We start from the raw sequence: 25,359 nt of genomic DNA on the forward strand, positions 1-25,359 counted from the left end.
ATCCAAATCTTCATTTCTCTGTTTTGGTAGAATTAAAGTTGTTGCTATATATCTTACTAAAACATGGCTTGATAAGACAAAGTATGATAAATCATCAACTCAAGGTCAAGACCGTGGAGTGTAATTTATACTGCAGTACCATAAGTCGACATTTTTATCACATAAAGACTCAAGGTCTTTCATAAGGTTTACAAACACCAAGTTTTACTTTGACAAATTTCGGGGGCGGGGTGGACGAGGGCGGGGGGCATCTGTAAAAATCAATCTACTGCCTACTTAGAGAAGGCTTACTTCCTGATGTCGATTTCTTAGCTATTTGTCCTGGAAGAAGCTGAACTACGACTTGGCTTGTCGCAGAATCTGCTACCGAAGTGTTTTTTTTTTATTTCAAACCTTAATAAAACCACAAATTGAGTCTATTAGTTACGGGAGGAAATGTAAAGGTTCTTCACTCCCCTGAGAACTTCAAAGGACCGGCGCTCCAGTTACCGTACTAGAGGTATCCCTAGCACACCCCGCTTTTTTCATGCGAACGCATTTCAAAAGAAAAGAAAAAACATGTTGAGGAAAATCCTGATCCTCTGGCTTGCGGCTTTCGCGCAGCTGAATAAGGTGGGTGTTTCTTGCAGATAAATAACTTACCGCTTTGCGTTTGAAAGGCTGTCGTTGATTATTTCTCTTACGGGGTAAAGTGATTTGCTCTGCCTGTACACTTACCCTGTGAGCATTCTCCTGTGATTCATTACAGTCTGTCACCCAGTATTTATTGCGTGCATTTGAAAACTTTCAAAAATAAGAAATATGTTTTATTTATTTATATTCTAAATATGTGGGCAAACCATAAAAATGGACATTTGGGGGCTGGTAATTTGTTAAAGATTACTGGGTAGGGTACTGGGAAAATTGGGTGATTACCCTAGCTTTCTCTGGGCGCTGTGGCGGGATAAACAGGTAGGCTACTGTTGGTGGTATACACATGAGAAAGGAGGGCAGATGGAGAAAATGAATTATATAAGAGTTATACAGTATTTGGGGTGATTATAAGATCGCGGACACGATCTTGGCGTGTAACCGCTGTCAGATGTGACCACGTGTGGTAATATAACTTTTACCCAATCAGCAAGTTTGAGATCTATCCCCTGATCAATCCTGTACTCAGCAGGAAAGGGAAAACGCGTTTATTACCCAGATATAGTCAGGAAGCGCGTCTGAAAGGAACAGGTATTATCCGATAAAAGCAGAGCTGTCTTCCGCAATGAAAACCAGTGTGTTTTCTTAAGAAATCCACTGGAATCTAGCAAGGGCACTGAGACTCCAAAGCGTGTATACTCAACTTTGTATTATGTGGCTGGAAGCCAGTTTTAGAGTGACCATGTGATTTCCAGTAAGGAGACGTGGTAGAGGGAAGTGACTGCATGGAGAGTACGGCAGTGGAGCTTCGTCTGGACAGAGCTTGGGATGGCGGGGGTATCGCTGGGGAAAGACACATTAACACACCTTTTGTTTTCTCTCTCGTTGCCAGTTAAGAGTTCGGGCTACGGAATTTCCCGGTGTCACTGTTATTGGCTTCCAGTGTAGAGAGAAATGCTTTTTTAGGAGAAACCTTCCCCCTTGGTAGATTTCTATAAAGCACAATTCGAGCGGAGTTCAATCTAGTTTTTTTACTACCTGGTCGGTAAAAAAGAAAATAAGCGGAGATCATGCAGCTATCCCGCACTTTGACGGGGGACTATATGATAAAAAACTGTAAAAGTCAAGTCCGCTCAAGTATACCGTAAATTTTCAATAGCCTAATGGGCAATGTACCGCAGGAGTCCTATAGTACTTCGTGAGTGATGCAGACGTTGACAGCATGGCAGCCTCGGGCTGGGGATGATTAGGCACCGTGCTGTGACGGAGTGAGGGCGAGGCGAGCGCGCTGAGGTCTGCGGCTGCCGCCTGAAATGGTCCCAGGAGAGTGCGATTTGCTTTAAACTACAGTCAATCAGCAGCGTAGCGGTAGCAACGAAAGTGTTAGATCCTGGTTAAATAACGTAGCAGAGATATTCCCTTGAATATATATAGTTCCCCTGCACACACGATATTGGAATGCATACATACAAAGAGAATGTGTGTGTGTGTGTGTGTGTGTATGTATGTATGGGGGGATAATAATAAGCAGCGGCAGCAAGTAGGTGATAGATAGATAGATAGATAGATAGATAGATAGATAGATAGATAGATAGATAGATAGATAGATAGATAGATAGATAACCCTTATTTGAAAGCCTTCACGTTTCCTTTGAGTACAGGCGCCGTCCCACACATTTGGAAAAAAACGCGGACGTCAGCAGGGCTAGCAGTCATCTTACAGTCAGACTGCCTGAGAAAGGCTCGGGCGGTGAGTTCAAGTGAAAAGGCACGCAAGTACAGGAACCGAAAACAATACCGGTTTCAGTGGTAGAACAGGCAAACTGCTTTGTCTTATCAAGATTCCGGTAGGAACAGATCAAGAGCCAAAGCTTTGTCTTTCATTTTCTGTGTTTAGTTTTTTCAGGTTGATGGGGGAAATCACATCAGGGCAGTTATTTAAAAAATTTCTAACAAACATAAAAGAATTATTGTATTATAGAAACACAGCACTGAGTGAAGAGCATGATAAGGTCTCTTTTCAGCCCTCCCCGTCTCAGCCTGGTTTCCTCTCAGCGACGATTTCCTGTAACACCTCCGGCACGCTGGCAAGTTTCTGCGTAGGGAGCGGCTACGCTTATGAGAAATTGCCATGCCTCTCTTATCTCTCCGTTTCACGACTCCATTCGTGTGGCGTCCGCCCTAGCTGAGCCAGTTGCTTCAGGTGGATTTTGACCTTCATCTGAAGATGGCAATTGGGTCACCTCAAAGGAACAGAGAGAAACGGGCAGGTTTTCAGTTTTTCTGTGAAGCCTTTGAAGGTGTAATCACCCTGGTATATCTGAAGGCATCACTCTTTTATGTGATATCTTAATATGTAAAAAAAAGTTTCATCCGTAGATGTCTGGACCAGGGGCCATTTTACAGGCCACAGTGCAATGCATAGAGGAGCAGCCATTATGAGATACAGACTTACAGTAGAAATAGGCCATTGATTGTATTCATGGATTTGCCTGGTCTCCTTCATATACATAAGTATTATACCTTCTTACAGGAGCTAAAGCACTGTTAGCTCCTTCAAAGAATCTCCTCTGGAATCCATTCCATCTGAGTACCACATGTGCATTTGTACTCTAAATCACCCCGTAACTGCTGTCCACATCCTCTTATCTAGTGCTGGATCCCAGTGAGCCTGGAGCCTATCCCAGAAGGAATAGGGTACGAGACAGGAGATGTCCTTTCGTGTGCACACACATACATGCACATATGCGATGGACAACTTAGAGGGAGCATCCATTGCAACTGTCGTGGCAGGAAGCCAGAATAGTCAGGAAATATAAAATGTGGAAGCACTGGGCCCTTAAACTGAAGCTATTTACAAATTCTGCTAACAAGAAGGAAGAACATTGCAGTGTGTGGCAATCTGTGAAACAAAACAGCAAATACCAGTGCGACCTTGAAAAGGCCTTAAACATTTCATTTGTGAAAACAAACTGCAATAAATAATTAACTTTATAAATACCATTTGACAGCAGAGCCTTGTAATCAGGCTTTTAGAGCTAATGGCTGAATGATCAGAGTACTGTTAAATGCAACCCTTAGATTGAAGAGCACTATATGCTAATGTATTCAATGCCTCTTTATCTCACTGTAATCTCAGAACGTTTGTGTGATCCAAAGCCAGAAATGATAACCTGTGGTTAATGTTATCTTCACCAACCCCCACCCCCCGATTACTTTCACTCTTGAATTGTGGTGGGCAAGGAGGCACAGGAAAGGAGGGTGCAGGTGATTACCCCTGTGTGGGGTGGGGTTTATTCCCTGTCTCCCCAGAGCAGATCTCTGTGAGGAAATTAGCTGCCAGCCCCTCCTGTTAGCACTCTCTGGGGCTGAGTGCTAGGAAACCACTGTAATTATATTAAATTGATTTTACAGGTGCTTTTATCCAACGCAATATGCAGTTGACAATGCAGGGTAAGCTTGTCCCTGAAGAAATGACAGTTAAGGGCCTTGCTCAAGGTCCCAGTGGTGAGGCCACTTTGCCAGCCACATGATTTAAACCTTCCAAGTATGGGTGCAGAGTCTTAACATGCTGAGTCACACACCTCTCTATAAAAAAAGATGGGTAAAAAACTCCCAAAATGCATTTCATCTTATTCTAAAGGACAGGGAGTGATGTCTGACTGAGTGGTTTTGACTAGTGGTTTTTTTTTTTATTTGTGGCAGATGGTTGTTGGATCATCACAAGTGAAATTTACTTTGTAATAAACTAGGGCAATATACTGCCCCATTTAGAAATCTTGGTGGTGTGGTTTTCCAGTACCACACTATCAAGTATGGAAAACCACAAGTAGTGTCATTTTTTTTTTTTTTTTAAACCAGAAAATTAATCAGGTGATTGTAGTTTACGTCTCATGCCACTGGAGGCGAGATGGCATGGAACAGTAGCCAGTGATCAGTGCGATTGGCTCTTCACACAGAATTAGTGAAGAAGAAAATGCCGTCTGCTAGCCATCTTCTCGGGTGGAAATCTAACGGAACCCACCTTACGTTGCTGTCACCTGTAGCCCGCAATTACTTCTGTGTCTGTCCACCACATACAGAATCCCAGTGAGTATTCAGCACAGCAGGGAATGTGGTTACCACACAGTGCAATGTTGTAAATGTGCAAATCCAAAGTCGCATGTTCATTGTAACCCATTGTTCTAATTCTGCTCAAATTGATCTAAGAGTTTTGTTGGTTAACTGTTTATCGTAACCATAGATGTTCATTTACCTTCTGTTTGAATTCAGTTAAATTGTTTTGTTAAATGTCTGTAGCTGTATATAATAATTGATTGTAATATAACTGCAATATGGATTGCTGCCCATGTACCCCCCAGGCTAGCATTGAAAATGCCATCAACATCCTGCTGTAATCGTTGGTATGATGGTATGAAAAATAGATGCTGACCCCACCTACTATTTATTTTTTTAAATTACAGATAATTTTTAATAATTCCTACAGCCTAACAATGTGAGCAATGCGTCTACCTCACCTGCACAGTCCATGACCCCATTGCTCAGTAAAAACGAAAAAAAAAAACCAACAGGCCTAGCCTCAGACATTTTCAATCACTGTTCCTGTTGCTCATAAACCACTCATCAAAGGTTAAATAAAATTAAAATTTCAGCAGAGATACATATGTACTATATTTTTAAAAGCGAACGCATTCTAACTCATCTTGACCACTTCAAACGTCGCTCGGAGGAAATGATTTTCCTTTGTGTTTCATGGCCTCTGACTGTGAAAGTGTCATCTGTGAAAGTCATTTGTTGTGTTGCCATGTACTTCAGGCTTGACTTTTACACCCTAATTTGATGGGGCATTTTCAGGACAGCTGAGCAAGGTTTTAAAGTAGATCAGTGCTGTAGAGGTAGGCCAGACCGGACAGAAAGTTTAGGTAGCAAGTGGGGACTCCAACCTAATTTTGAAGGTCTGGCTTTTTTATTTCTCTGTCCACACCACACCAAACCAACCACTCCAAGGGTGCAAAGGTTAAACAGGCAAGGCTGTCCTTTTCGCTGTTGATTTCATCATGCCAAGGACCCTCAAGTGATTCTTTCAGCAGGGCTTTCGCTGTGTCCTTTTAGGAAAACTCTGGATGCTGACGTGCTTCCCCTGGTCTGTGGATCACTGGGCTGGATTCTCTGACACAAATACCAAACTGGATGAGGGGACACATGCATGTAAAATACTCCAAGTATTTGTGGTGTCTTACCACTTCACACTTCGTGTGCGAGAGTATTTCGGACTTGTTTCACTTAAGCCTGAAGCTGTTCCAAAATTTGGCTCTTCTGTTCTCAAGCGACTTTTCATATTACATGCAGCTGTCTCATTTCAGTATTCAGCTGACGGATCACTTACAAACTTTTGCAAGAACATTGTGCATCACAGGATGTAGGGATGAAAAAAGTTAAACCAATTTCCTGACAAGCCAGATTTGTTTCTCAGAAGAGTCTTGGTATCAGGGCGCCTGGGAAGTCAGAAAAACCAAACACTCCCCGCCATGCCGACCTCACTAGGCTCTGAACCCTGCATGACGTCTATAACAGATGTCACCCACAACTGTAAGTACAGAGCTTTTTCTGTTGAGACCTTCTTGAAGAACTTGCTCGGCATTTTGTATTGGCCAACAGTGACATGCGTGTTTGAGGTGTGTCTTGACGCTTCAGTACGTATTGTTTCATTTCACCACTTCCGGACCCATCAATGGAGGAAGGAAACGTATTTCTCCTGGCATAAATGCAGTTGGCCTCTCCACTTACAAGAGAGGGTGCATAAAATCAAGCTCAAGTTGACTGGAGATTGTAACTGTAGCCTTATGATAGGAAACTGTGCGGGTTGGTTCCTCAAGGTTTCATATGTGTTTAGGGAAATTGTGTCTTCAAAAGTGCCAGAAAGTGGGGTCTCTGCATTTCACCAGCTTAACAAGCTCTGCGAAAAGCTGTTTCTGGGGACCATCTAGGGCCGGGCGATAAAACAATAGTGAGAATTATCCCAATATAATTTCCCTCGATATCAATATGACAAATACTCAATAAACGTTTGACATGATATAAGACCCAATATGCCGTTTGCAACATCGTTTTTCATCACAATGAAATGACATCACTTTCTCTGTGACTCGATGGATGCACAAGCACATACAACTGTAAAAACACAAATCTGGGATTTCTTGAACAAATACGAGACTGCAACAAACACAATCAAAACAACAGAGCAACTCAACAGGACAGCAGGTAAATCCAGAGTAATCCGTCCAATAAGTGTAATCCAGCAAAATCCAAAACGGAAGTCCACAATAAAAATCTGTCCGCAGGAAATCAGCATAATAATAATCGACAGAGAATTCATAAAGGCAAAAGGGAAATGTGGGAGCGGCGGTGTTTTGTCAGCCCTGACTGAAATTATCTTCAACTTCTACCTCCAATTTGTGACATATGAAATGCTGTTTGGCAGGTGTTTGTCATGTTCTGACGATAAGGAATAGTGTAAAACCGCAGTGAACCATCTGGTTTCTTCAACTGTCACTCAGGAGCAAAAATCAGCCTTTAAACTGAAAGAAAAAAGTGATTTGACATTTATCATGAAATTATCAAAATTGACTTGACAATTTTTATTGTGATGACATTTCTGGCCATAACACCCAGCCCTTGGATCATCACACAAATGAGAGGGTCTGAATTCCTCAACACCAGTTGGAGACCCTGACAGAGATTGTTACAACAATGGGTTTTTGAACATCTTATCCATTTATTTTGATGATTTTTCCTCCTCACTAGTTTTGACCTTTGGACTCAGGAAGTCCATCCTGGTTTTGTTTTCCTTCCACTTGTGTGCCCTTGTTTAAAAGTGCTGTGCTCTCTCCCTTCTGCAGGTCTGTGCTCTACCATACCAAGCAGAAGGTACCTCATGCAAAAATGACAACGAATATTTGAATGAAGAATTAAACCTGTGTTGTAGCAAGTGTCCTCCAGGTAAATCATGCAGGCTCCTGACCTCTTGTGTGATTGGCTGACTGCACCCCCCACAGCAAATACGCCAGCCAATCTACGTGTCTGCAGCTTTCCACTAACTGAATTTGTGGTGATGCGTTTATTTCAACCCCGAGACTTCATAAACTGTGGTGGCACAAGTCATTATCACAATGCAGAGTCATGCCAATCATGTTACCCAGAATACTCACCAACAGCCCATGGAAATCCCAAACAGACAATGGAATTTTTTAAGTAACCTGAGTTTCTGGTGTCTCAGTTATTTTTCTTTTGTTTTCACAGTGGACCTAATGTGCTGCAAACTGGGAATTACCCTTTTAGTTACTAAATGAATCAATTTTTAGCATGTTGCTGGACACTGTAATGTCTAAAGTCCTTGTTGACTATGAATTTAGAGATCAGTGATCATTGTCAACACACCACAGCACACAGTGTGCAACAACGAAATGTGACCTCTGCATTTGACCCATATGTGACTTTCGTGACATAGCAGGGGGCAGCTAATTCAGTGCCCGGGGAGCAGTGCTTGGGGAGGGTACCTTGCTCAGGGTACCTCAGTGGTGACTTGCTGGTGGGGGATTCGAGCCTGCAATCTTTCAATTACAAGTGCGCTACCCTAACCATCAAGCCACCACTGCACTGCTGGCCCTGTAGTTGGTCTTCCGGTACCCGCTCCAAAACCTGTCCACATTTGGCCCCCAGCAACACAGGAGTCCAGGAGAGTGCGGCGGTTCACAAAACCCACTTGCTTCATGAGTGTGTGCAGATGTAACACTGAGAGAGCGAGAGCAAAGGCCATGTCACGAATGACATTTTCGAGGGAACTTCACAGAGGAAGTAACTTGACATTTTTCCTTGAACGTCAGGATAAACAAGACCGCCTGAAATCCACCCGTGTTAAAATACATGCGTTTCCTATCACTCTTCTATGCACTTACTATTCTTCTCAAACAAAAAGCTAAATTATTTCCTGTTCCTGTGGCTTAGTTTTGTTTTGCCAAAATGCAAATGAGGGTGAACTTGCAGTGGATATAACCACTCCTGTTCTCTTCAGTGCAGAAATATTAATATTAGAGAGCTGCTACACCATGCAAAGTCTGCAAACAGTTATTTAATTGTGTAGAAATTCTATATTTTCTTGAGAAACAGTGTGTATGTTCGTTCTCTGCCATTCATAGCGTCCCATGGTCCCACACTGTTTATGTTGAACTCCTGCTTCATTCCAGGGAAGCGCCTGAAAGTCATGTGCACCCAAGGCAGAGACTCCGACTGTCAGCCTTGTCAACCGGGGACCTTCAGCAACAAGATGAACTATGCAAATTGTCACAAATGCCAGTCGTGCCGGACAGGTGAGTGTCTAGCGAGAAGGAATGGATGAGGTTCGTGGTTTTACCTCATCATAGCCCCAGACTTCTAGATGCCAGGTGCTGGAAGAGGGTGTGTGCATCTGCAGATTTCATTCAGATTTGTGGGGACAAAGAGAAAAAAGTCTCCAAAGCAGGGGTGGGGGCCTGTTCCACGGAGGCCCGTGCGGGTTTTTGAGATGGCCTCTCAATCAGCCAATAATAAAACAGTGGTTCTCAACTGCATTCCCGGGGATCCACTGTTATTGGCTGATTGAGAGGCCATCCCGAAAACCCGCACCCACAACGGCCCTCCATGAATCAGATTCCCCACCTCTGCTCCAAAGTAATAGTAATAATAAAACATATCAGATACTGTGATGGTATCCATGCGAAACTCATCTGTATACAGTTTTTTGTACTGTGTACAGTTTTGCTTCAAAGAAGCTAAGTACAATTAACCACACAAAATGATACTCAATGTCAAGCCACAGATACAAAAATTCAAGTGTAAGTAAGTAAGTTATTTATGAATCGCCTTTATTTATGAAAATGCTGTACAGCACTAAAACACTTAGAAATACCATCGGAATAAAACACAAGAAGGAAAATATATGTATTAACAAGAACACTACTTGTTATAGTAATAATAAAAACAACAGAATACAAACAGAGGACTAGTCAACTCTATTCAAGCGCTTTCTTAAATAAAAAAAATCTTTAGTTGCTTTTTAAAAGAGTCAACTGACTCAGTTGAATGGAACACAGCAGGAGACTGTTCCAAAGCCTTGGTGCAAAAGACTGAAAAGCACAATCCCTGCATGTCTTTAGCCGGGTATTTGGGATGACTAAGAGGCCCTGTTGCCCAGACCTGAGTGTGTGTGGAACTGAGATGGGAACTTTTTTTTTTTCTTTTTTAGACGACAACTTAGTTTATATTCAGAACTGCACAAGCACAACAGCTGCAATATGTGGCTGCCAAGAAGGATGGTACTGCCGCAGTGTGATATCCGCGGAATGTAAGGCGTGCAGTCGCTACACCAGTTGCCCACCTGGACAGGGAGTTTCCGTGAAAGGTAATGGCAGAGGGGAAACTCTGGGGTATTTGCTGTTGGAAACTGAAGGCACGTGAATCACCTTAATTGCTGCTGAGGGCAGCTGGGGGGGGGGCAGAAGTCCAGATGTGCAGAACATTGAGGCTGAAGAAGCTGAGGGCCAGGAACAGAGAACAAAGGTTACAACAGGGAATTTGGGGACAGTATCTCAGATTAGAGAAGAACACTTCTGGGCAGAATAAGTAACCTAACTGAAACGTGCTTCAAATCCAGACAAGCTACACAGCAGAAGGAGCTCCTCTTGCCTTAACATCTCTAGTCCTTCTAAGACCCATGGGTTGCAAATTAGCAGGCTCTGTGTTGCATCGGTGCTGAAGTTAGTGTGTGTGTGTGTGTGTGTGTGTTTGACAGGAGCACCAACCTCCAATGTGAAATGTAAGGCGTGTGACCCTGGGACCTACTCTGACAAACACTCCTACACCAAGCAGTGCCAGAGACACACTGAGTAAGTAAATTTCAGGGCTAACACACACAGGAGGATGTGCTTCCATAAATGCAGGCGGCTTGCCCCTCGCCCCCCCCCCCCCCCCCAGCTATCTCCTATCTTGTCGATCATGCAGAGTCGTCCTGTAGTGGGAGTTCGCACAAAACGTTTTTTTTTTAAATTTCGTAAGTAATATAATTTGCATTTTCCCAATCACTTTCTACCTCGGACGTGTTAACACCACCTACTAGGTATGTAAATTCCCTACTCTGCATTTTGTACCACAATCTAAAGTAGATGACCACGTTGTAAATCAGCAGTGGGGAACCTGTTCCATGGAGGGCCGGTGTGGGTGCGGGTTTTTGGGATGACCGCGCAATCAGCCAATAACAGTGAGGACTGGAGCTGAGAACCACTGTTTTGTTATTGTTATTGGCTGATTGAGAGGTCATCCCGAAAACCTGCACCCACACTGGCCCTCCATGGAACAGGAACCCCACCCGTGTTGTAAATGAAAAATTATGAGAATGTTGTTTTTATAAGTTGAAAAATTAGGGGTTGAACAAAGTACATGCGAGAGATGATGACGCGGTCTGAAGTCACCACATCCGTTTGGCATAAGCTGTCAGAAATGTCACCTGTGCATGAGTGACTAGCTGGTGTCAGAGCATGTCACCACCAGAAGCAGTCATGTGTTTCAGTGCATGTCATACGATTTCCTTTGTATATGTGTGACTACACCGTCAGAAAAAAAGAGTACAAATTTCTTTGAGTACCAATTTGTTCCTTTGCTTGTCAACGGAGTTGTACCCTCACGGGTCTGCCAATTGTACCCAATAGCTTTAGGTAATTGTACCTTTTAAGATACAGAATTCTGAGAAACATTTTTGTACCATTGATGGTACATTAATGTAGTTTGTACCTTGGACATGTTCCTCAGATTCCATGTCTGTACCTTAAATTAGACTAAAAGGTACATTGATTTACAGCTAAGGGTACAATTAGCAGACCCTATAGGGTACAGCCCCAGTGACAAGCAAAGGTACAAATTGGTATTCTTTTTTCTGACAGTGTAGGAGTTAACAAAACACACCATTTAATGTGTATCTGTCTCGTTCCTCAGCTGTACATCCCAAGGGAAGGCTGTTCTTCACCATGGCAACAGCACAGCAGACACAGTGTGTGAAGGTGCCACCCGACTTGTCAATTCCTACTCAACGCCCGCAAGACCCGCTGAACCCTCTCAGAAACCTGATGGATTCAAGGGCTCCATATGTAAGCCTGTGTCGGAATTACAGCTCTCACCTGACATACGAGAAAAACACATGGGTATTTCTTACGCAAGGACTATAGACTCCCGGAAAGAGCATAGGAGATATTGTGCTCCGTGTTTGACTCAGCCTCCGTTTCTGCTGCTCAGCACAGTTTAAGAAGATGTTTGTTTTGGGTGTGGGTGTTAATGTTTCCCGTCGAGGTGACAGAGACCAATCCTGCATCCCCTTCCTGCTTCTGTTTCATAAGTATATAAATCAAAACTTGGCATTGCAAAGTTGCACGTACCACATTAAACAGTTTAACATCAGACACAAAATAGTACCCAGCAGGAAGTGCCTCACGCTCCAAGAAGGATTGGAAGTTTTTTTGGTATTTCACAAATACAGTGAAAGTATGGGCTTCTGTTTGTCATGTTTAAGTCCTTTGGCCCTCTTGTGTCTCTCCCAGTTGTTATCTGCGGGATAATTGGAACCATGCTTGTGCTAACGGTGATCATCATAGCCATCACCTTGGCCTGCAGGATAAAAGGTAGATATGCACAGCCCACCTGGCCCCCACACTTCTGCTCACATGTCAAATAACCACCAATAACCTGCTCATGAAGGGAGTTTCCGCCCGGCCTCACCGCAAGCCCCCACACGCCCTGCAGCAATCGCTCTGTCAGCCTTCAAAATGTAAATCTATTTTAAGTGCAAATATGTCACACACAGGCCATGTCTCTTGCCCCAGAAAACTCTCACACGGCAGTGGAAATTCCACAAAGCAACCGCTGTTTACAATACTCTATACCAACTAACCTTTTATCCTCCCTGCAGATGGAAGAAACACTGACCAGGAAGTCAGTAAGGTAGGTTAACCATTTCTTTAACAGATGAAAACACCGTTTTGAGACATAAACAGCACAGCCCCATAACCGTCATGAGCTATACACTTCTATATATGTGCAAAATTCAAAACAAAATCAACTACCTATTCAAGTATTTATATATCAGGGCGTGATAACGCAACCTTAAACAAGGAAATGCAAAGACATGAAAGAACATTCCTTCAGCTAATTTAAATGCTATCAGTAAAATGATTGTTGTAGAATGAAGGAGCCATATAAATTTGGACATTTCAAATACAGTACTGCAAATGTGGAGTTTGCATGTTCTCCCTGTATCGTTGTGGGGTTTCCTCCAGGTACTCCGGTTTCCCCCCACAGTCCAAAAACATACTAAGGTTATTTGGAGATATGAAATTGCCTGTAGGTGGGTGTGTGTATGGTGTGTATGTGTATGTTGTGTGTGTGTGTGTGTGTGTGTGTGTGCCCTGTGATGGGTTGGCCCCCCATCCTGGGTTGTTCCCCACCTTGTGCCCGTAGCTTCCGGGATAGGCTCCAGACCCGCCGCGACCCAGAGGGATAAGTGGTTTGGAAAATGGATGGATGGATGACAATCCATTAGGTGGCTTCCAACACAGAGAACTTTATTGAAAAAGGGAACTATAAGGAACAAGAAATGAATTGGGAGAAATGAAATGGCTCTAAATAAAGACAGGAAGGCAACACAAGAACTAATGAAGACTAAAATTAAACACAAGGAAACAGAGTAATCACACAGAATTTGAAGCAGATTCAGAGCAGGGATCAACTAACAGCAAGTACATGCAACATCTGACAGGGGTACAGGACAGACAGAGGTGCAGGTGTGGGTTCTTAACAATTAACCAAACACCGGGGCTCAAACACCCAGAGGTACCAGGAACATTGCTACAATTGCTACAAGACTGTGCACAGGCAAGAACAAAGACACAAAAGGCAAGGACCAATAGTGGAGTACATAAACACATGGAACAGCATGGGGCAGCAAATAGCTAAAATGGGCAAATGGGACTAAGAGTAAGGGTAAACCATGGAGACCACAGGGAGCAGAATGGGATGGTCAGCGACACCTGCTGGCCAAACAGGGAACTTAAGGAAATGAGAGCCACAACAGGACATGACAGGAACCAATCCTGATATAAATAGTTAAATAATTTAGGTAAATCTAGTTAATTTACATTGCCTTATGCCCTTAGGCTCCTGGATAGGCTCCAGACCCCCCTGTAACCCTGCATAGGACAAGAGGTTATAGAATATGGATGGATGGATAGTTAATCTATACATCAATACATTTTAATATACTTTAAATGTGTGATTCATCATAATTAATTACATCCAAATGTGCTATTAATTGCGACTGAAATATTAATCATTTGTCAGAACTATGTACAGTATACACCTATCCTCATGTTCCTCTTCTCCCTCTCTCCTGTTCTTGCATCACTGACCCATCAACAAAATTCCATCACCAGAAATTCCTTCCAACGAAGGAGAAGACCCGGCACCCTTCTTTCTCCTCCAGCTCCAGCCAATCAGAGTCCAGTCATGGTGTATGGGTGGGGCCAGTATCCAAGGAAAAAAACAAACTTAACGTCAGCTTCACGACCACCATCAACCTGCATCAGGGAGCTTCCACCCAGGCCCACCTCATCCCCCCACTCTCGGCAGCAGCAGTGTCACCTGGAAAACTCATTAAGACTGACTCCAACTTGTCCTTGTCCCAAGAAGAGATGCTTGACACATTTCAGAAGGATGAGGGCATGGAGGTGCCGGTGGCAGTACAGGAGAGCGGGAAGGCTGTGTGCTGATGGACATGGTAAGGGGGCAGTAGGCTGAGAGCCGCTTAGGACGTCCTTGCTGCTCTTTGCATTCATAGCATCTCATGGGCTCCCTTGTATTCTCTCAGTTCACCTGACACTCAGCACACAGGGAATGGACCAGCGGAGACAAGGGGTCAGACAAGGCAGAGGTGACCATGAGGCTGGTTCTGTCAGCCTTTGAGGTCATTGCTCATCCTCTTGAGCGCTGAGGCGCCCAGCCGGCTTGTGCTGCCACCATCACAGTGTTGCTCACAGCAGAGGCTGCTCTTACATCCTGTCCAACAGCTCCTAGGTTTGAGCCTAAGCAGCCCCGCAGCCCCCGGCCAGCCGAAAACACCGTAAGACTGGCTATCGCTCACCTGTGGGCAATTACAGGGTGTGCGGAGGTAACATTCACGCAACGGTTTTGGAATTTCATGTCTATGCCACTTGCACTTTGAACATTTTCTAGATACACCTACATGACACTGAGAAACAATTGGCTGACATTATTTTTGTTTTATTGTGTTTGTTTCATTGATTTTTAGTCAGATAGCTGGTGGTTAATTAGACTTTCCTTTGATGGAGTGGCATTTCCAATAGAGGTATACCTTACCTGTACTGAGTCTGTGAGGATGAGATATTTTTGGAAAACAAGAGATTTTATCTGCAGTCTTCAAAGTGGAATGTATTTAACTAAAAAAACTGTAACAACCGTTATGTCAAACACTTGTATAGAAATGAACACCTTCGTATAGATAGGTTTTTGTAAGCAATGTCCTTAATGTGCAAATTGACCTGATTCATTCTTCTTGAGAACACAAGACGGATGGCTCATAAGGAACGTGTCAAAAATGTGTCATAGAAACAAAACATTTAGTTTCACATTAGTGTTGTGTAACGCTAAACTACTGTAGTGACAACAATGGATATATTTTGACGGCATCTTGTCGCCATTTATATGCAACACGATTTAGTGTGTTGTGTACGGTGGACCGTCGATCTTATCATTTTAAATGCAACCTCTTTTTAAGACTTATTACTTTTTTATATTCTTATTTTTTGTTTTTTTTTTATAATTCTTTTAAAGAATTATCAGCCAGTTATCTAACACTGGTATTGTAGTATTTTGATACTACTTCACAGTAGTTTAGTGAAAACCATTTAGTTTCTGTAAAATATTAATGTTAATCCTATAAAATGTTTTATATCAGCATTAGGCTGAAGCAGTTATGGAAACATTGTAACCCCACTGGTATAGTAGGGTGAGTATTGTCACAATGGCACATCTGGCAAAATTGGACAGTTAAACTTTGTGGTTAATATATGTGTTTAGCAATACTTTATTTTCTCTTCTTTGGAGTGTTCAACGGGCATTAGTGTATTTAGAATGATATCAGATTGGGATACAAGACATAGGGATGAATTTACAAATTTTTCCAGAAAGCAAATCTGTCCCATTTTAACAAAAATCACCCTATTGTAATATATTTTAATTTAACCAAATGTCCACTTGATGATGACTGGTAACCTTTTCTGTTTGTTGCTTTTAAATTTAACATCATCTTTTTAAACATTTCACACCTAAAAAGAAATGCTAAAAGTTGGGGCATTTTTTTTTGGTTATTGCTATTGCTCCTTTTGTCCAAGTTTTACATGTTGATTCTGATTTTAATGTATGGCTCATATAGTCACTGTTGTTAATAAGCAATATGATACCCCAATGTGAAGGCTTTTTAAATACGTTTCTGTTCTTCAGATGCAAACACTGCCTGAGCAATTAAATCTTTGTACACGAAACATATCTCGCTCATGGATTACAACAGGAAGCCCCGCCCTTGCTTTATAAAGCTAACCAGCTTTTGCAAAGTGCAGTTTCCTGTGGTTAGTCCCTAGGTCTGAGCTGGCAATTCTGTCTGGGAGAGATAAAGATATATTATATCTAGTGCTGTCAAACGATTAACATTTTTAATCAGATTAATCACAGGGTTGCTGTGGATTAATTTAGATTAATCACGATTAAATATAATTCATTTTTAATTTATATTAATTTCATTTTGCATGAGCAAACAGACTCAAGAAAAAAGGGAATATATATGCACTTAACATGTTTATTGAACATCTTGAATACGGATGCAATCCATCTGCCACAGAAGTGCATTATACCATGGGCCCATATCAAAAAGCAAGATTTTCTGGTTAGCTGGACAACTTGTCGGATTTAAGGTACCTCAGTTTAAATGGTCTTCATCTTCGTTCAATTACAGTTAGCCCGAACTACCGTAAATCCGACAAATAATCCGACTAATCATGAAATCTGATTCTAGCCCAGTTAATTGCCATTGTTAGCAATATCAGTTGATAACACATTACGCGTGGTGCTTTACGTATAAAACTCCGTAGCAACACGTCCACAGAGAAGTTGGACGGCATAGTGTGTGCGACCGATTTAATGAGCCACAAATGAGAAGTAGTGCTTAAACAGTATAAGACTACAACTTTCCCTTCTGTTGATAAAAGGCGCAGCCATCTTGGATTCTGAACTCGGGATCCTCTGTGCTGCTCCGAGACATTTCTCGGATCTCCGAGAAACAGGAGCGTGCATGTCGTCACTTCCGGCTTTAAAACTCGGAATCCGACTCGGAATACAAGTTCCCAGGGCAAATGGAACACACCAAAACTGCCCGAAATGGGTTGACAAAGACATTTCAGGGATTTCCAGTCATTCTGCGCTGCAGATGGGTTAATTGCTTTAAAAAATTTAATCAGATTAATCATGATGATGGATTAATCCGCGTTAACCCGTTAATTTTGACAGCCCTAATTATATCATTCCTTTCTGTGAAACCTTGGGTAAGAGGTTTGCTATGAGCGCCATCAACATCCAGCTCGGCAACAAAAACTAGAGGTTGTGTGTCGACTTCTGGTTTTTATTCAGAAAAGCTGCCAAAGATCTTTCTAATCTGCACTTTCTGGGAAATATCTGTGAATCTCCGACTTCTTAGATGGCAGAAGACTGACGGTCATCTGTGGATGCCTGACCAGGAACCTGAAGGAACTGCAGCCTTATCCTTCAGAATGCTCTAGTACATGGTGACAACCCTATCCAGAAATGGGTGTTGTGTAAAAGGGTCTTCATTGTAACTCCTTAATTAGATCGCTAATTAGAGGACTGATTGGCTGAAGAGTCCTCACACCTGGGTTTGAACAGCTGACCTAAAGGTTACCCCAAAAACCTGCATACACACCGCCCCTTTGCAGATATGATGCCCACCCCGCTCTAGTAGCTCTTGCAACTGATTGGCCCTATCATCTGGCTCTGTTTTTAGTTGCCCACAGTACCAGCTTCAGACTGCAATTTACTCTGAAGGGCCCATGTGAGCCACACCAGGTGCCTTTAAAAATTACAGGCAGTCATTACCTCTTCCTCCCTGCGCGTCACTGTTCTTTGAAGTGTGTAATTCTCTGTGCCCAATATACCTAAGAAATAAACATTAAAAATGAGCAGAAAACTGATTGAAAGTCATCGAAACAGAAAACTAAAAAATGTCAAGAGGCTTTCTTTCTCTCTTGTGTCTCCTCCTCTTCCTCACTACCACACCCCAGCTGGTCCTGGTTGTACCCAGTCTAATTTAATTAGAATTAGCTGTACGTCAGTCATGGGGAAAGGTTGCGTTTGTGCTTGGTTCTGTGTAAATCTGTTGCAATTTAACCTTGTACTGTTGAAATTCACCTCCTTTTGTGCCTACAGGACACAGGATTTGCATCATTTCTGATTGGTCACTCTGAGGAAACTACTGTTTATCACACACCATATACTCCTCACTGCATTGCACTGCATCGTACATCGTTATGCTTATCGTGGCGTCTCCAATAGTAACAAGCTGTGGCAACAAAAACCTCCACTGGCCTTGGTCATGTGACAATAAAGATTCTGAACGCATTCATTGCTTGTAGTTACACCCGGAATGGCCAAGTGGCATTCCCAGCAGCATCCCAGTGCCCAGATGGAAATTTAATACTGTAGGGGACCGTGGATCTGCCAAATTCACCATGACCCTACCCCCCACTTCAGCCAACCAATCAGCAAAATTTTTAATTTATCTCAGGTATATACGTATGGTGGGCCCGCCTGGAAAAAGTTCAGGGCCTATTCTTATTCCTAGTTTGTTCAGTATACCCAGCATAGCTACTCCCTGGTTTGCCTGCTTCAATGTCTTGTATTGCCTGCATTTTGTCCTGCTCTGTCTCCAGCTTTGGCCAATCTTGCGCAGACAATGCATTTCTGCTCAGGTATGAGTGTGCAGTTGCAGGCTGCAGATGCGTTCCTCCTTCTCACCCCCCATCTTCACCAACTTGTGAATGACATCTTTTCAGTGCGGTGATGCGGTCTAGGTCCCCAGACGTTCATCATTACACAGAGGAGTTCACAGCTACTGTGACAGTCCATGGTACTCAGTCATGCACAGTATTTTTGATCAGAAGAAAAAACAAAGCAGCAAAAGCACCTTGATGTGGGAATGTTACAGGTGTCCGGGTGTTTAGAAAACTCTCACTGCGCTTCTGCATTACAGGAAATGTGTATTTTCTTCTCTTTTTATTGCAGTTGATTTTGTGAGAGAACCCACGACCCACTGACCTACATACGATTATGGGCTGATACTGGAAATGGTGTTCTTGCTGGCAGTTTTGGTTCCTTGAAAAAGGCTGTCTAATGTTCTTTCACCGCGATCGTATCGTTGTACTTCCGAAGCACGTGTGCTGCGGGGTCACAGGGATAGTAAAGCTTTGCATTTCAATGTCTTTGTTTTTTTGCTGTTCGGTGCCTCCTGAACCGTGCTGCGTTTCAGTTTGCACACCTTGGAATCCTCACCCGGGAATTTTTTTCTTTTGCTAAAAGTACAAGATTCCATTGAAGAACAATAAGTGCCATTAATCACAATTCATCCGTTTTCTGTACCTGCTTGTCTTGTGGGTCACGGGGGCCTGGAGCCTCTCCTGGATGGGCTATGGGCATAAGGCAGAGAGTAACCCAGAGTGGGGCACCAGCCCATCACAGGGGAAACTCACACACCATGCGTGCACACACACACACACACACACACACACACACACATACGATTCCAATTCACCTCAGTATGTTTTTGGTCTGTGTGGGGAAAACTGGACAGAGTAAATACCACAATGATGGGGAGAACTTGCAAGCTCCACACACATGAAGCCAGTGCAGAGACTCAAACCTTCATCTCTACAGGTGTGAGCAGTACTGGCCCCTGCACCCCTGCACCTCTGCACCCCTGCACCTCTGCACCTCTGCACCCCTGCACCTCTGCACCCCTGCACCTCTGCACCCCTGCACCCCTGCACCCCTGCACCTCTGCACCCCTGCACCCCTGCACCTCTGCACCCCTGCACCTCTGCACAGTACATTTAGACTGAGACATAAGACTGATGGAATGGAGGAGAAAAAATCCGAGTTTTGATGCTACATTCATCTTTTCTCAGGATTTTTGCAGTGGTGATTAAATCAAAGCTCTGGAGGACTGTGTTTTTTATTCAAATGAATGTCCTGTAAGGTTTTAGAGCCAAATGTCTGAATTTTGAATTAAAGCAGTCTTGTGCAAGCTGGTGCCACCCGCCACAGGTTAAAAAAGGGACACCAGTTTCACATTAAATAGTTTGGGCAGAATGGGCAGGTGCTCATGCACCCCCAATCTCCCACCCCCTTACACACCAGCAGCGCTTACTGGAAGAAAATGGTATTACAGCAGTTATCCCGTGGATGTTGGCAGTTACCGAAGGAGCACATGACAGGCAGATGGTAATTCTTAGGTCTTATGCTGACATGTAAAGCAGAGTTTGTCAACCCAGACGTTCCTCTCAGGGTCCCTAGTCTGTGACGCTTCCCCATTTGGCCAGCAGGCATTGCCGGCCATTTCGCCTTTCCCCCTCTCTGTCTTAGTTCTTAGTCTTCCCTAATGTGCTTTCCCTGTTCCCCAGACCTCCACACAGCACAATGGCCTGAGTGTGCGGCTCAGTCTGCAAACCTGCGGGGTTGTGGGTTTGAGGACGGCGCATCCCAATCCGGATTTTATTTGACTTTCGTTTCCCAGTGTTTGTAGTTTTGGGTTTTGGTTCTCATAGTGTTTTCTCTCAGGTCTCCCTCCCTTCTGTGGTCCCCCCTCCCTGTGTTAGGGTTTGTTTTTTTGCACTTCTTGTATTTTGTGTCTTTTACTTCCAGTGATTGATTAGTGTTTTCTAGTTTAACCTCCCTAGTTCTGTGATCTCTCCATGTTCATTAGTTTCACCTGTTGCTCGTATTGTGATTGGTTGTTAGGTTAATACTTCTCTCCTCTATCCTCCTTAGCTCAATCTGGTTTGTGTATTTAAGTTCTTGGCTTAGTTCATTTCCTCAGTTGGTCATTGTGTTAGTTTTAGGGATGCAAATTATCGAGTAATTCATTAATCAATAGTTGTTTCATCTTATCGATCGATGATCGATTAATTGCTAAGCAGCAATTTTTCTGAGAAGCTGAATTTCCCTCTGAATAGGTTCCATCTACTGTATACGTAACATAGAATGCTATCTTCTATATGATATGAAGAAAAAATGCAATCCCTGTCCGTCAACAACATTTATCGGCAGCATGTCTGTAGTAACCATGTTACATATTCGCTGGGTAATGCCCTCTGCTTTCGTGGAGTCACACACCCTCCTTCCCAATGCTGTTGTGATTGTAGGCTGAGAAACACTCGCTGTTTGTAGCACGGCTGAATGTGACATATTTAGGTGGTAATTCAACAAAGTTTTGGAATTGTTGTACTTCAAAATACTTCCACATATTGTGCATTTGGCGTCGTTGTCGTCATTGACCAACTTGAAGTGGCTCCATACTGCACTCCGTTTTGCCCTCTTCATCCTCTGTGTACCGTTTCTCTTTTATCTGTTGTTTTATCTGTTGTTTGCTTGTGTTCCCGCGTGTGCGTCAAGTACGTCTGGCGTCAAGTGCGTCCCACGAGGACTGGCAAGGAATTATGGGTTCAAAATACAATTAATTGCAATTAATTTATTTTAATCGAGTAATTTCTTATCGACAATTAATTGATAATCGATTAATTGCTTACATCCCTAGTTAGTTTGTTTTAAAATGTTAGATGATGTGTGTTGATGATGTGTGTTGATGATGTGTGTTGATGATGTGTATTTTGCTTTGCCATGACAGTTTCACGTTTTTGCTCCCTCCCAGGTACTGGCAAAAATGTGGACTGTTTGCCAGGGGGTTGAGAGGGAGCAAAAGTGGGAAGTAACAGGGGTGGTTCTAGGGGGGGCAGAGGGGGACAGTACCTCCGTGACAACAGGCATAAACCCAACCGCCCCCCCCCCCCCATGCCAACTAAATACGTATGCTACTTGCACCTGAAAAAATTGTAGTATTATTATTATTTATTATTTATATTTATATATGTGGACTATAATTTTGTGCGCTGGTAACAGGCGAAACACAAACGTAAGCATCTTCTCTTGACGGACTCTTAACGCGGGTGCGCCGGATGGTCGAATAGCTGCAGTTGGTGAAAAATAAAGTTAAGGAAGGACAGAAAAATATAATGAACTTTGTGGAAGCAAGACGGTTTAAACAAGAAATCAGAACATGTTACATATTTGTAAAAATTGTAAACGTAACTGCAAAGCATTGCATAATAACTTATCGGTCTAAAAATTGTATTTTGTTTCTTAATGCTTACAATCTACTGTAAGTAATACTTGGAGGATGTTAAGGTCAAAAGAAATGCATCTGCCTCCCCTAACAGAACAACAATTCAAAATGCTCAACATCTGCTGTGTAGGACTGAGTGTAGGCTGGACTGAGAAATTTGTGAATGCCAGAAATAATCTTTGCTTTACAATCAGAATGACAAACTCCACCCCTCACAGAAACCACTTCACCTTGACATCAAAATCATTTTTTAATTTAATACATTTTCTTTCGTCTTTGATGGAACAATAGTTTACCTACGTAGGTGCAGTCTGCCCTCTAGTGATCAGATATTGGCTGGTTAGGCACCTAACCCACAATAATGCAAGCTTGTGAGACTGCAGAACAACTGAAAAATGGACAGATCAGTGCTCATTCCTTACCTACTTTGTGATGCTAAACAGAACATAAATGGCAGCTCATTTGCGATGTTTGAGACTGACTGGTTTAAAAATGACTTGGCTAAAAAAAACCAAGATAAACATGACCTCATGTGACAGCCCGAAATTACTGTGACTGCAGAGGGAACGCATTTTGAAACTCTGTACTGCTGGCTGGCTATCTTTTCCTGGCCAAAGGAAACAAAACCAAACTGTGATCAAGATATGAAGACCGATACAGATCCTTATTCCACAGAACGCTCGTGGGCTGGGGAATGTAGCAGTGTATTTGAAGTGTGTAAACTGTGAAATCAGAGATTTACGGTACTTAATGGTGAACAAAATGATGAAATGTGGCTGAAATGCAGTATAACACGAAGACAACAAACATTTTCCTTTCCGTTTAAGTTGCGATTGATTTATAGTAAGGGCATTGATTTGGGTATGGATGGTATAGGGCAGTGTTTCCCAACCCAGTCCTCAGGGAACTCCGGACAGTTCTACATTTTTGCTTCCCCTCACACCTGTACCAGGTATTTTGTGTTCCTGATTGGCTGAGAGCTGGGAGGGAGCAAAAATGTGGAACTGTCTGGAGTTCCCTGAGGACTGGGTTGGGAAACACTGGTATAGGGACATGTGTGTGTTTAGGGGGAGGAGCTCCGGGCCTAATTTGGTCCCTACCAATGTTGAAATCACTGAAGCTGTAATTTTGTCAGGTAATTTCCTATCAATATTCACCCCTTTAGGTCAGGTTGTGTCCTGTGCCACACAGTCCACTAGTAATATGGATACGTGACAGGACATATTGTGGAATATTCCCAGGGGGCGCTGTTGAGGCCAACACCTTGGAACCACTATCTCTGGAAGAATAGGGCTAATTATATCCTGGCTCACTGAAGTCTAATGGCAAAATTGGGGACTTTCACTGGCTCTGTGGTCTATGAATGTCCTGGGTTTCCGTTTAAAAATCATCCCTGGACGTAGAATTTTCCTGGCCCAAAAACTCATTGGTCCGCCTGGAAAATGGTAAATGAGGAGTGCAGGCCTGGTGGGGCGCCATCTAGTGGAGACACTCCATCAGAAAGCGTGCCAAACCCCAGCTACTGCGGTCGCATATTGAGGTTCAGGCGCCGCAGAGAGCTTGAGCCAATCTGCCGCACCTGCTCGTATTATACCAGGCCAATCCAGCAGGTGGAGGCAGAGGGCCGGATAAGGGAATATGAGACGATGTGGTGAGAGTGCATCAGTATCCGGGAGAAAGTACTTCTCAGCATTATTCACATGCTTTGGACGTCGCAGAGGCGTGGATACTGTGGTTGATTCAGGGGCCTCAGCACTTAATAGAGAGCTTTTTTAAAAAATAAAAATCCGCAGCGCTCGCGCTCACAATAACACACAAAACGAAGAACTGACTATATTACTTACAAAATTACAATTAATAGATAGATACTGGAACGTAGACATATTTCTTACAAATTAAGTGAGAGACTTCATATACAGCTAGAGCTCTTCTTTATTGCCTCCCCTATTTACAGCTAAAGGTAACGAAATTAAACATTTTCATCCATTCTTTGGTAGCCTATAATTCTGTATTTATACTTTTGTTCGGATATAAGAATAATGGTACGGACAATTCATTGCCAGATGATTGGTCTTTTGATTAAAATTACTGCATTTCAACAGATCTGGTAAGGTTCCATAGTGGGCGGAATGACTTTCCGGACGTTCTGTGACTCGAAGTTGACAGGGCATTAATCGTAAGCAATGTTCCTTAGAGCATATTTTTATGCCTGTTGAACATTTTGTAAGATGCTTTTAATACTGGATGCTAAAAGCGGATTTAAGCACATAATGCGAATGTTTTTATAAACAGGTCGAAACCAGAATCCATAATCATTTCCCCAAAACAATATCCTATACCTGTGACAGCTGCCGTCTTCGTTTGCCCAATACGTAACAAGGGTGTAATAAGCACACCGTCTGTCTAAAATAACTACAAAACTATTATCAGCTGATTCTGTTACATGTTGTACTATGTTTGACCACGATTAACAAAATATGGTTATTATTATTATTATTATTATTATGTAAAATGATGCTGTGGTTAGCATTGGTGCCTCACACTTCTGGAGCTAGGGTTCGAGTCTTCGCCATGGCTCCATGTGAGTGGAGTTTGCAAAAACATGTTGAGGTACCAAATCGCCCATAGGTGAGAGTCACTAAGTCTAGAGGTTTTCTTGAAAATGCATATTGTGAGTCTTGGGAATTTCTCTCCAGTTGAGAGTTATGAGCTCTGCTCAGGAGCCCAACAGCAAAGACACTCTGCAGATCGTGGGATTTGAACCAGCAACCTTGCCATCCCCAGCACAGCAGCCTAACACACTGAGCTACACATCACCTTCATAAAAAGAAAATAGAAAGAAAAAATATTTGTAATACTAATAAATAATATATACCTCTTATTTGATCCACAAAATAGCAAGCATAAAAATTAATTGAAAATAGTAAATACGTCTATCTTCCATTAATGCTTATTCAGTACAGTCACAGTAATCATTGGGTCCTATCCCAGGAAGATAGATAGGGAAATCCTGGGTGACATGTCACTTCATTACAGGACACACACTCACATCAATTTAAAGGCCATTCATCTGGCTGTACTTTTTTGGGTTGCAAGAGAAAACCTTTGCAAACACAAAAAAGGAAACCCACAGAGCTAACTGCAAGCTTCGAACCCCAAGCCATAGAGCAGGGCTA

General features: G+C 42.8%; 1 protein-coding gene across 2 annotated transcripts; it reads left to right on the forward strand.

The window, feature by feature from the left end:
- The first annotated feature begins 264 nt into the window (after positions 1-264).
- Positions 265-16,265, forward strand: tnfrsf1b (tumor necrosis factor receptor superfamily, member 1B). 2 transcript variants are annotated; one of them, XM_023837642.2, is made up of 10 exons: positions 265-612; positions 7,530-7,629; positions 8,874-8,996; positions 9,911-10,066; positions 10,457-10,550; positions 11,653-11,804; positions 12,252-12,332; positions 12,620-12,651; positions 14,139-14,482; positions 14,573-16,265. In XM_023837642.2, exons 1-9 carry the CDS (start codon positions 559-561, stop codon positions 14,472-14,474), a joined length of 1,128 nt encoding a protein of 375 aa, XP_023693410.2. In that variant the 5' UTR covers positions 265-558; the 3' UTR covers positions 14,475-14,482; positions 14,573-16,265. The 2 variants fall into 2 exon arrangements, with proteins under 2 accessions (XP_023693410.2, XP_023693409.2); XM_023837641.2 differs by having other exon boundaries at positions 266-612; positions 14,139-16,265.
- The last annotated feature ends 9,094 nt before the right edge of the window (positions 16,266-25,359 follow it).

The sequence above is a fragment of the Paramormyrops kingsleyae genome, chromosome 8 (genome assembly GCF_048594095.1).
Source record: "Paramormyrops kingsleyae isolate MSU_618 chromosome 8, PKINGS_0.4, whole genome shotgun sequence".
Classification (NCBI taxonomy): Eukaryota; Metazoa; Chordata; class Actinopteri; order Osteoglossiformes; family Mormyridae; genus Paramormyrops; species Paramormyrops kingsleyae.